Source organism: Pristiophorus japonicus, chromosome 11 (genome assembly GCF_044704955.1).
Source record: "Pristiophorus japonicus isolate sPriJap1 chromosome 11, sPriJap1.hap1, whole genome shotgun sequence".
Taxonomy (NCBI): Eukaryota; Metazoa; Chordata; class Chondrichthyes; family Pristiophoridae; genus Pristiophorus; species Pristiophorus japonicus.
The window spans coordinates 99725595-99737979 of NC_091987.1; the positions used below are offsets into that span (position 1 = coordinate 99725595).

Sequence of the window (12385 nt, forward strand, 5' to 3'; positions counted from 1 at the left end):
AAGCAGCACTGTCTCCAATAATCCTAAACTGTTGTTTTTGTTATTTCTTACTTCGATGGCAAGACTGCCATTTAAACTGCCGCCGTACCCAATGCCCACTTCGTTTTAATACTGGCCAGGAAATATATCTGAGATCCTGTAATTCTATATTTGGAAGTTCAGTATTGATATTTAGCTTATGTGGGTGGCTTAAATCCACGGGGACCTTGGGTGTTTGAGACAGTCATTTAATTTGGAAGTCCATTTTCAATTATGAATAAAAATAATTAAGAACCGGCGTTATACGTATGAGGAGTATGTGAAATAATTATTCAACGCTTATTTTTGATTCCATGAAGGATTGAATCAAATACACAATAGAAAAAATGTAACACGATTGCGCGAATCGCTATTCACGAAAAAATGAATTAAAAAGCCATTGTAGGTACTGTAAAAAACGACTTGATTTCCAGCTAATCGGCAACTGCCCTTCACTACACGGACTGCATAAATGAAAATAGCATTTAAATCCTTACATTAGGATGGTTTTAGGTAATACCGAAAGAACAGGGGGAAAGGGGAAAAGACGGAGATGGACAGTCACAATATAAAATCATTCAATTTAGAAAGACTGGCTATGGTATTTCAAAAAAAATCTATTACAATTTTGTCAGTAGACATTTATCCTGCCGCCTTGTGCATTTTGCCAAATAATAATTCAATCTTATGAACATAATTTAATTCATGTGAAACTCCGAAGTTAAATAAAATCAATAATTCTAATTGTCTTGTTATTTTTGAACGTTCGGCGATGCAGCCCTCAAAGAGTTATATTCTGTGAAATCTACTGGAAAATATATTTTTTTTAAAGGCTGTCGCTGCATTTTTCTTAATACTCATATCTTTATTGAGACTCTTCCTGTTTAGTTACAGAAACTAAAATGTACTGCCAAGACATGCAGACATCGTTCGCTCACATGATATGTATGACACGTGGAATAAAAATACACAGTTAGTGTACAATCTGTCAGGAGATAAAGTCGCCCACGACGTGGATGGGGTTAATGCACGTTCTGGTTTTTTTTAAGGTATTGCTTGCCCTGCAAAAAAAATAATCCAACAGCCAAAACCAGAACTCCAGTTATTTTCGAGTTGCCAGGCCTCATTGCAGTCTAAACAGCTCCTCTTGAAGGTCCATTGCTGCCCCCTGGAGCTCATCAGTCGGCACTGTTGTTCATGTACAGCCGCTTTTCTTTGGCTGTACGCCTAACCGAAGAAAACTGGATATGTGTATTTTTTTTTCATCTGGTTTATTTATTAAATTCGCCTCCACGTCAGGAAAGGAGTGCGATTTCAGCCCATTGCCCCATGAATCGGCTGTCATTAGAGTCTCACGCTGTCTTGCTATATTGTCGCTGTTCGTGGTGCAGACAGTCGCTGGATTCCTGCGGTTTCCAAAGGGTCACAAACCACTGCCTGTGTGGGATTGAAATCATACCTGTTTGATTATCAGTCAGCACCCAGACCATTAATATCACAATCAAAAATAAACAGCGACCAGGAAGTGGCTGCAACCTAGAGTGGGAAATCGGTGGGAAAAAATATAGAGCTCTGTGTTTTGCACACTGGGATCCCTGAAATATTTGAAACTTTAGAATAATGTGCGAGAATTAACCGCTTTTGATCTTTAAGTCACATCTGATCTATTTTAGGGCGTGTGTCTTGATGCCATGCACGTCTGGGGAAATATTTATATATATTATATATAGTTGCATTCATTCGGCATAGATATTATAAATGACGGTTTCTACAACTTTAAAATAGTGATATTTATGCTGGACACAAATTTATGTAAACTAATTCCTAGAGACAGTAGTCCAGCAGGCGCACCCGCGCTCTTGTCAACCCTAAATTGCATGTCTGTTTGTGTGTAAGACTGACAGTTGTGGAGTTAAAATTAAAAACCTGAAATCCCGAATAGCATAATATTTAGAAACAAAAAGAGCTAAAATCACTGATATAAACTCCTAATCGAATTTATGTGTAAATATTTAGCTGTCAGTATGTAAACAGCACAGTCCGTCGGGGAAAAAAGAGGTCACCAATAGAGGCTGAATAAACTAAATATTTCCCTGTTTATTGAAGGGTAATTGAAACATATTTCATATTTTAGGAAAAGAAACATGAAATAAAGAGACATTCTCAGTTGTTCTTGTTTTTTTTCTCGTCAATCAAGAAGGGACGAGGAAGATAGGATATTAAATGGGTTTTCTATTTTTAAGCAATCTTTTTAAAAACATAATAATAGATAGTGTAAGAAGTCAGGCGCTTGCAACTCTTTTGCACTGCGGGGCGCGAGGTTGAGGTGGCGGCGGCGGCGCGCGCAGAGGAATCCCATTGACGGAAGCAGGGCTAGCTCGTGCACGAGCTCCGCAAAAGCACAAAGGCGCGCTGACTTTGATTGTAATAAATTGTCCGGCCTCTCTCTCTCTCTGATTGGCTGTAAATGCACAAAAGCTCCACCTCCTACTCCCCCCCTCCCCATTATCCGGCCCGGGCCCGGATTCTGGAACGCGCAGCGGATTGGTTCGCATCATGCGATATGCAAATGAGCTGGGTTCCTGCGGACAGAAGGAATCGCCGCGGCTTTTTGTGTGGCGAAATTCCGAGGCATTCACCTTAAATCATAGAGGAGAGTGAGTGAGAGAGGCTCATTCATAAAGGGGCTGAAGTGCTCCTGCTTGTGCCTGGGAGTGTGCTCGCCTGTTCAATATATACTTTTTTTGTGTAACAAGAAAGACAGGACGTTTAAGAGGAGGAATGCCGATACAGAGAAGAAGAAACAAATTATTTATGAATCAAAAAAAAACATTTTAATTTCTTCTTCAGCCCGAGAGGTTTTCTGCAGCTTTTAATACTTTTTTTGCAACAAAAAAAAGTCGCTCCAAGGTTTCTTTTTTGGAAAAACTTGCAAGATTTTTTTTGTTGGGAGTTATTTGGCACAGAGTCATCTTCAGGGCGGGTGTCTCTTGTGTGAAGTTCACGTTCAGCTCTCTGTGCGCTTTGAATTTCGGTCGGGAGATTATATATGTGTGGTGTTCGCGCGTCTGCAACCACAGAAGAGCCGCAAGTCTGACCGAGCTGCGAAAACCACGCTGCAAGTGCACCCAAAAATAAAGATCTCGAAAGCGAAAGCTGCAAACTGTGACTGAAACCGTAAAGAGAGGAGGACAGCCTCTTGGATTTAAAAAAAAAATTCCATTTGAAACGGACCGAGCTGTCTGGTCTTATTTTTGTTTTCCAAAGGCCAATCTGATCGCTGGATAAAACTACCGTGCAATTTCTATTTTTACCCCCTCTTCAAAAGACAAGTCTTGGTTTTGAATCGGCCTTCCGCGCGATCGCGGGGACAGTTTGAGAGAACTATCTCCTGTGTGAACTGTAGGATCATGCAAAGCAGCCGGCTGTCAGAAACGTGCTATGAGACTGAAAAGTGAAAAGAAAGGGCGGTGGGGAGGGGGCCAACAGCAGAAACTCTACAGGTGGACACTTGGTTGTTTTAATCCGTGACTGACCCCGCACCCAGCAAAAAACAATAAGCCTGGCACTTGTGGGCTTTGGGTGTTTTTTTTTGAGGGAGGGGGGGGGGGGGAGTCCGCTGAAACTCTCGAGTTAAAGGTGAATATCCCAATACATGGTGACCTGCGCTCCACTGCAGGTGGACTGAGGGGGGCAGGGGAGACGATCCCACAAGACCGAAGTTTGTGTTGCCGCCCGCCTGTTGTCGTTCTCATTCCATTTTTTTCCCCCCTTCTTGAGATTGTTAAGTTGTGTTGTGATGCGTATCCCTGTAGATACGAACACCAGCCGCCGGTTCACGCCGCCTTCCACCACGCTGCCCACGGGGAAGATGACCGATTCTCTGCCGCTGGCGCCGCCGGAGAGCGCCCTCAGCAAACTCCGATCCGCCGACCGCAACATGGTCGACGTTTTAGCCGATCATCCCGGAGAGTTGGTCCGGACCGACAGTCCCAACTTCCTCTGCTCCGTGCTCCCCACTCACTGGAGGTGCAACAAAACCCTGCCCATCGCCTTCAAGGTAAATCCCGCGTGTGCGTCGGCAGCTTCTCTCTCCTGTCATTAAACGTGCCTTTCAACTGCTAGCATTGGAGTCTTCAATTGAAAGAAAGACTTGGATTTATAGAGCGGGATTTATTATTTAAAGTGGGAGCATTTTACATAGCTACTATATATATATATATATTAATAATTATATTTGGTGCATATTATTGGAGTGACTTAAAAAAAAGGAGTTAAATGATGTGGGATGTGTTGGTCCAGTTTCCAGTCCTGCAGTGGTCGCTGACGAGGCTGCCCTGTATTTGAAGGATACACGCTGAGTAATGCACATTCAGACGAGAATTAATATTTAACCTCGCACGCCGGGTTCTCCCCTCCTAGACCTGCCCCAGCAGTCAGGAGAACCAGTGGCTTCACACACAGAGTGCTGTACAGCAAAGTCTCACCATCTTCCAGGCCAATTGTTTTACTAGACAGCACGGGGTCAGTATGGGAAACAGTTAATAAAGTGAGGGAAACACTGACCTGTAAAAAAAGAGGAATATTTGGAAGAATCGACTTGCTGAGGGATCTTTGGTATTGGAAGTTGTTTGAAGGTTCAGTGGAGCTTCCTATTTCTACCCGCTCCCGGCTCTGCTGTGTGTGTGTGTGTGCTGCGTTGTCTGACCTGTGTTCCTCTGCCGGGTGTAGGTGGTGGGCCTGGGGGATGTTCCTGACGGGACCCTGGTCACCGTCTTGGCCGGCAACGACGAGAACTACTCGGCCGAGCTGCGAAACGCCACGGCCGTCATGAAAAATCAAGTCGCCCGCTTCAACGATCTGCGATTCGTGGGACGAAGCGGACGAGGTACTGCAAAGCATCGCAGAAACTAATCTTTCAAAAAACTTGTTTTCTTTTGCAGATTGTCTCAATCGTCCACGCCCTGATCGTGTGTGTTTTTTTACACCCTCCTTCAAAGTAAATACCCGCACCGAAAGTATCAAGTAGCAAAGTGATCTAGGCTGATAAGTACATTCAAAAATATTCTCCAAGTATAGATTACATCAGATTTTGTTGATTCTATATCGAGTCAAACGGAGCTAGCCTGTATAATATCTGGGGCTGTTGACTCTCTACTGAGGGCCCTGGTGACTGATGGTGTTATTTTGCACAAAAGTTGTTTTTGATTTTTTTGTGTGTGTATTTGGGTGAGAGGGGCTCTCAGATCAACACAGCGATTTTTTTTGTGGTGGGAGGAGGGAGGGGAAACAAAGGGGCGATTTAGTCTGCGAGGTTACATAGTTTCAGCAGATCGGTTGGCCTTTTGGCTCCCTCTCCTTTAGCCCGCTCGGAGGACTCACAAGTGGCCCCAATAACACACAAACTGAAGACGGCTCCTCCAAATATTTAGCATCTTTACAGGTCACACTGAATTTCAACCCACTGCAGATCAATTTAAACCACTCAAAATTGCCACATATTCAGCAGTACAGTTCACTGCTACATTTCAATGACATCAACACATTTTTAAAATACACATGTTAAAAAAGTTTTTTTTTAAAGAGTGCAAACACTGTTTACTGTAAGATTCAGGTTATCTTTTAAAAACACATTGGCATCCCTTGAGTATAAATTCTATGAATTCTAGGCAGCCTATGCTGTTATTGCACTATAAATTAGAATTCAGCCTTCTAATACCACAGAAAATATACACTGCCTGAACTAATAGAAAAATGTACAAATATAAAGAAACTAAGAACTGAAAATGTGATGATACCATGTTGTAACAATCGGTCTTAACTCCGAAGTAATTCAGATGCCAGTTAGAGTTAAATAGTAAATATTGACCCCGTGGATTAATGCATTTCATTTCTACTACATTTGTGAATCAATTGTATGAAAAACAAATAATGTTTTCTTTATTTCTCATCGCCCAGTCGTCTTTGGAACCTGCTCATTTGTTGTTGTGCCATTGCAGGGAAAAGTTTTACGCTGACAATCACAGTGTTTACAAACCCGCCACAAGTCGCTACTTACCACAGAGCCATCAAAATCACGGTGGACGGACCCAGGGAGCCCAGAAGTGAGTACCTCAGTTGTCATTTCTTTAATGAGAACGGACGGGAAGTGGTCATTCTGTCCTGCACCACCTTTCCACCCTATAACCTTTTTAATATTACCGGCTGGGTAATCTCATTGGCTGAACACCTTCTTTTTGCATTTGTGTCTTTTTGTCCTGGGACCTCGTAGCCGCCCCACACACGCTGCAATTGTACCGGCAATATAAATACACGGGAAAGCAATTGTAGCTTCGGTACAGTTGGCGAACTCTAGAAACGGATGATTTTTAGGGGTGGGATTTGCACAGATAAACGGAATGTTTTGTTCAACCAAATCGCTTCTTGGTTCACACTGGTAGTTTTACAATGCATAGTTGGAGCGCATATAGTCGGGGAAACAAAAAAATAAAATTCATAGGTTGTATAGATAGCGTTCAAGTGAATTAGTGTTACATTCAACAAATATTCTAATTTATAGTGAATATTTTAAATAATTTTCCCATCAAAACAATACAATCCTTTTTGCGGCTGAGAAATTTGCAACATTGGCCCTTTCTGCATGATTCTATGGGACTGTCTGATTGTTAGTTTAATACTTCAATATAAACATTTTTAGTCATTAATTATTGAAAAGAACCGTTAATGGCATTAGTATTTAAACCATACTTGTAGCAATACTTTAAAAAATATGAAACCTGAGCATTTATTAAATCAATTTCATACCTCATTGTCATTTAAAACAAAAATATACACACATATATATAAACATACATACACACACATTCTTTCTATTTAAGTAATCAAATATTGCTAGGAATTATTTGTGCGTACTTAGTTATTTTAAGAAGGGTATCAGACCAGAACTCTTCAGGTAAATTTGGTTACTGGAAGATTTTGTGCGACTTTATAAATGGGGTTACATTCAGGATTTGTTACTTTCGAGTGCAGCAGTAAGACAGGATCCAGTAATATAATATTAAGGAAATTAGACCGGTTAACATCAAACAGCCTAATGTATGGTACAATTTAAACACTTCTAGCCCACTTGGATCAGTTCTGGAGCAGTTGCAGTTATTTGCAAAACATATTGTATAGGTTGTTCACAAAGAATTAATAATATTGTGTCAAATTGTAAACACTGCGAGGATGTAGTATTATTACTAATTAATTAATAACAATTAAAAATTGGTAACTAAAAGTATTAAGATTAATATAAATGAATACAGTAGGAATTATTTGCACACGTTTCTTATTATCCTCACAAAATACTGGTTCGAGTTAATAAAGAAACATGATATATTCAGCTGCCATGAGTCAATAATATATAAAAGCAGTATATCAAAAAGACTAGTAATTTTCTTTTCCCAGAGTTATCTGATAAAGAGCTAAGATCTATCCGATTTTTTCACAGTTTCCATGAAGTAGGTATTACACTACGACGTGGATACAAAAACTGAATGGCACTGAGGTGACTGCAAATTCAGTAAATGCATGAATGAGATTAGGCGTTGAACACCAAATTAAACTAAACACATCTTTTCTATTTTAATCATTAAATACTGATTGGAATTATTTGTGGGTGTTTGGTTATTTTTTAACGAAAGATTAAAACTGTAACCTTTAACATAGAGTTATGTAGAAGTATTTTACAAAGGTATTACATTCAAAATTTGTCACAAGTAACAATTTTGAGTGCCCTAGTAATAAAGTAGTACAATCATAAGGAAGGTATCGTTATGAGATACTACACAGCAACAGCCATTAGTGTACTTTCATTATTTTGTGATGATTTGATATGATAAGTCTATTTAAAATGCAAGTGTTATTAATTTTGCTATGTTTCTTTATACACTCTGCTTTTAAAATGCATATCTGGCACAAATATAATTTTATATTTAATAGTTTTGACCACCGCAAATATTTTTTTTAAACAGGCATCTGTTTTGTTCTGATTTTTAAAGCCAATCTTTGGCCACGTTTATTGTAGCTAACAAAATGAATCATTGCAAAACTGATGTGAGCTGGAATACTCGGGCTATTTTTGGTTAAAAAAAAGACAAGACATACTAGTAATTCCCAGTAGATCCTTCCTTTTTCCTCAACTTCATTACTTTGTTTCCTCTTCTATTTCTCTCTTTGCCAGGCCATTATATCTAGTTAGAAATGTTTAATGCTGCATATCTAGACATTTTACGTTTATTTGTGTAGGATAGAGGTCAAATGGGTGGCGTTATTTTCACAATCAAAGGAATATACTAAAACTTATTATACCTGTCTCTGGGAGTATCAAAATTAAAATTTGAAACAAAATAATTATCATAATTCATTATCGTAGTGTTTGATTAATGAAATGATTTGGTTGAATTTCCAGTTACACTTGTTAGTGGTATTTATTTAGTAAACAATCAATAATTTATTTCCTGTACTTAGAATATTAATCTGAATTGGACTTGTAGATTCTGTTTCACGAAATATAAATTAGTCTTTAATTTGAAAATAATCTCTGTAAGAATAAAAAAACACTCCAACATTATCTGACTATAAAGTTTTTTATCTATAGGCAATTACAATAAATTACGAGGCAGTGGCGGGAGGGCGGGGGTGGAGGGTGGAATTAGTCTCTTTATTTGTGAATAGCAGAAGATTATCTTCTCACCCATTCATCCAAACCACAAAATTACCTTTGATCTCGTGTTTGGTGAACATCAGAAAAACCAACAGATTTCTGATAAAGCTTCGGCTCACCTCCCAGCCAAACCACAGAGCCGAGTCAAAGTAATCTCTATAACTGCATGGGGCTGTGGCAGCTTCACCAACAAGGCGACTTCAATTTGTGTACCTGATCAGCTAAACAGGCATTTATTAAATGATTATTAATGGAGGAAATTATGATTTGATAATCAATATTATAATCCACGGTTTGCACCTTTCAATTTGAAAATGTTATTCTTTACTGGATATTTTTAAGATAGATATATATATAAAATCCTGTAGGAAGGTACAGAATCATCATGTATTTTCAACAATTTCACTCACTGGGTAATTGCTTTATCTTCAAAATACTTTCAATATGAAAACAGAAGTAACATAAACAGTAGTCAGAGCAAGTGACTTGTTATCATTCAGATCTGCTTGTAAAAACCTGGCATTTTCAATGCCTCTCGGTCTTTTCATGTAAAATTGCATGACTCAGGCAGCAACCTACGGTAGACAGGTAAGTGTAGAAATTTGCAGAATGTCATATCACACCAAATGACTTGCTCGAATAGCAGGACAAGTTGGAATGACTTGGAGATTTTTGCTATGGCTTGCAGGATCTTACAGGGCAATTTCATAATGCTGTGATTAAAAAATAATACAGTACTTGGAACCAGGCAGTCATAGCGTCAAGTGTAACCTAATGTGAAACATCGAGATATTTTAACAGAAATTATTACTAAAATTCAGTATGAGGAAATTAATCAAAATGGCATTTAAATATTCTAAAACGTAATGGTATTTTTTTTAAAGAATAACAATAGTACTTTACTTATTTTTATCTTTTCCCTGAAATTGCTCCTGTTGATCACAGAAGCCCATTTCAAACACAAGATGCATATTAACTCTGATCCCGATATTAAACTTTTTGGGCTGCAATATATGAGCAGCACCAGAATAGCCATTCAGTTTAAAAACAATGCAACAATTTTATACATTTCGATGTTTAAATCACAACTTTTGCCAAATTCAACATTAATATTAATACCAGGAATGATAATATTTAGCCCTTGATTCCTGCTATTTTATTAGATTTTCAGCAATGTGAGATCTGAGCAGTTCACTGATGTTATATTTCTGCTACACAAGCACATGTACAAATTTGAACTGATTTATGGATTAGGTCAGTGTTTGACACTTTTACACAAGACAAAATCTATAAAACTGTTTAACTCCCATTGCCATTGATTGATTTATGGGACTCATTAACTCAAGCTCTGTGAATTATTTAATGTCGTTCAGTCAAATTTCTATTTGCAGTTTTTTTATAAGTATATATATCTAGAGATACTGTACTGAGGCGCTTGCAACTGGGAAAATGAATACAATATTTGTTACATTCTATTTGTGTCCGTATTCTTTATTCTTCCTCCCCTGAAGATATTAACTGCTCACTGGGGTGTGGTTCCATGGGTGCCATTTAGCTCCAGGTAGCTCACCCAATGGTAATTTTTCACACGTGAGTTTTCATAGTGAGTATATGGCAGGGTATTTGTCTATAGCTGAGCTTAATCCTGTCCTCACTCTACACACGCATGCACGCACATATACACACACACGTATATCCAACAGAGACCTAGCTGATTTTTTCTCCATAGTCCAGGGAAGACTGAGATCATTTGTAGGGCCCAATCAGCTCCTTGACTGAGATTATGTAATTTAGCATGGACTGGAGATTGAACCTAGGACCTTCAGCAACTCACTGGATAAACTTGATGCACTTTCAGTACTTTCACAAACATGCTGTTTCAAGTTTCAGCTCTGTGAATGGATAGTTCATAAACATTTCAATGAGAGGAAGAGACAAGGCTATGAGGAGAGAGCAAGACAGTGGGGTTAGTTTAGGATTTCTGTAGCAAAGAGGCTGCATAGGCACAGTGGGCCAAAAGGCCTCCTTCTGTGCTGTAAACGATTATGGTTCAGTGTCATTGCTTGGTTACTGACAACAGGCAGTGCAGCAGTTAGGTATTTTAATTGCATGAACTTTGACTTCTATGAAGTGTTAAATAAGCAAGATAGTATACATTTGAATCTTGCCCTTTTTTTCCCTATGAATGAAATTTTTTGGCGATTCAAATTTTACTTATCTCTTTACGTTTCAGAAAACCTACTTTTGGCTCACAAATGTTATGCTTGCTGAACAAATTATAATAAAGATGTGCAGCTCAAACATTTACATTAAAATGGTGATTCCAAGACGAAATAGAGAACTATCTTTATAGGGAAGATTTCCTATCTCAATGTGCAACAAATCATTATCCTGTTCTTATAAAGGGCTTTGTGATTTAGTCACACATGGTGCATGGTGGGGGGAGGGGGGAGGATCTATTCTCGATAATTTCTGTTAAAAGTAGATGGAAGAGCACACTGCGCATGTAAATTTGCCTGTAGCAGGACAATTCTTTCAAAGTAATATTAGCACCATCTATTATGTTACATCGGTTTCTAATGTCTTGGAGCAGTAGGGGTAGAAATTCCTCGGGCGGTAGTGCAGAAACAGGCTGTAACACGTCGATCGCCTGTTATATGTCCCACCCGATATTCAGCCCCATTTACTTCAATAGTGCCAAATATCTGATGGGGTGTAAGTAAGTTTGATATTAAAATCATATCCAGTCCAATATTTAGCATGTTACTGCTCAAGTATGCTGCAATATTAAAGACATATTTAAGCTCCTGACCAAGCTACCTCACATGTAGACACTCATGGAATATTCCTAATTTCACAGCAGAGGTAGAGTAGGGAATAGTGGAACCTTTCTCACCAGGGACAGTGGCTGGACAAATCAGCCTCAGCCAATCTAATGCACTTTGGAGGGTCAACGTTAAGAGCAATTTGTGATGACCAGGCACAGGCCTGTTCTCTCAGCTATAAAATAGTGCAAATCCAAAGGTAATCTAGGAGATAAGGAATGATAGAAAAAAAATTACATTAAGAAATTAATATGAAAAATGGGTCAAAAAACACACGTAAAACAATTTTACACTGTAGAACTGGATTCAGGCTGTTGTGATATTTCCACTATAATAATGGAGGTGGTTTTACTCTCTGAAAATTAATAGCATATATTACATATTACTATTACTTACAAAGCCTTTGAACACAGCAAAAATCAAACCTTTCATAGAAGTTCTAGGAGCCCCAGTAAACCTGAAGTCAGTGGCTGGAGTCATACCAGTCACAAAGGAAAATGGTTGTGATTCTTGGAGGTCAATCATCTCAGCCCCAGGACATTGCTGCAGGAGTTCCTCAGAGCAGCATCCTTGGCCCAACTCCCCTTGACATTCAACGGCATTACCATGGCCAAGTCCCCCACCATCAACACCCTGGGGATCACTATTGACCAGAAACTCAACTGGACCAGCCATATAAATACTGTGGCTACTAGAGCAGGTCAGAGGCTGGATGTTCTGTGGTGAGTGGCTCACTTCCTGACTCCTCAAAGCTTCTCTACCATTGACGAGGCACAAGTTAGGAGTGTAATGAAATGCTCTCCACTTGCCTGGATGTGTGCAGCTGCAACAACAC

At 39.1% G+C, this 12385-nt stretch overlaps 1 protein-coding gene and 1 long non-coding RNA gene across 6 annotated transcripts in view; one reads left to right on the top strand and one right to left on the bottom strand.

Moving 5' to 3' along the window:
* runx1 (RUNX family transcription factor 1) overlaps positions 1-12385 on the top strand; it is a 231626-nt gene that overhangs the window by 175634 nt on the left and 43607 nt on the right. For 3 of the 5 annotated variants that reach the window (XM_070893788.1, XM_070893789.1, XM_070893791.1), the window contains exons 3-5: positions 3834-4078; positions 4750-4906; positions 6018-6122. In XM_070893788.1, coding sequence (XP_070749889.1) covers positions 3834-4078; positions 4750-4906; positions 6018-6122 — 507 coding nt within the window. Of the gene's footprint in view, positions 1-2663; positions 3522-3656; positions 4079-4749; positions 4907-6017; positions 6123-12385 lie in introns of those variants that run through there. The other 2 variants (XM_070893790.1, XM_070893792.1) reach the window with 2 other exon arrangements.
* Positions 863-4955, bottom strand: LOC139276188 (uncharacterized). The gene is made up of 2 exons (XR_011595844.1): positions 4585-4955; positions 863-1455 (listed from the first exon to the last, which is right to left on the bottom strand). It is a non-coding gene; the product is annotated as an uncharacterized lncRNA (long non-coding RNA).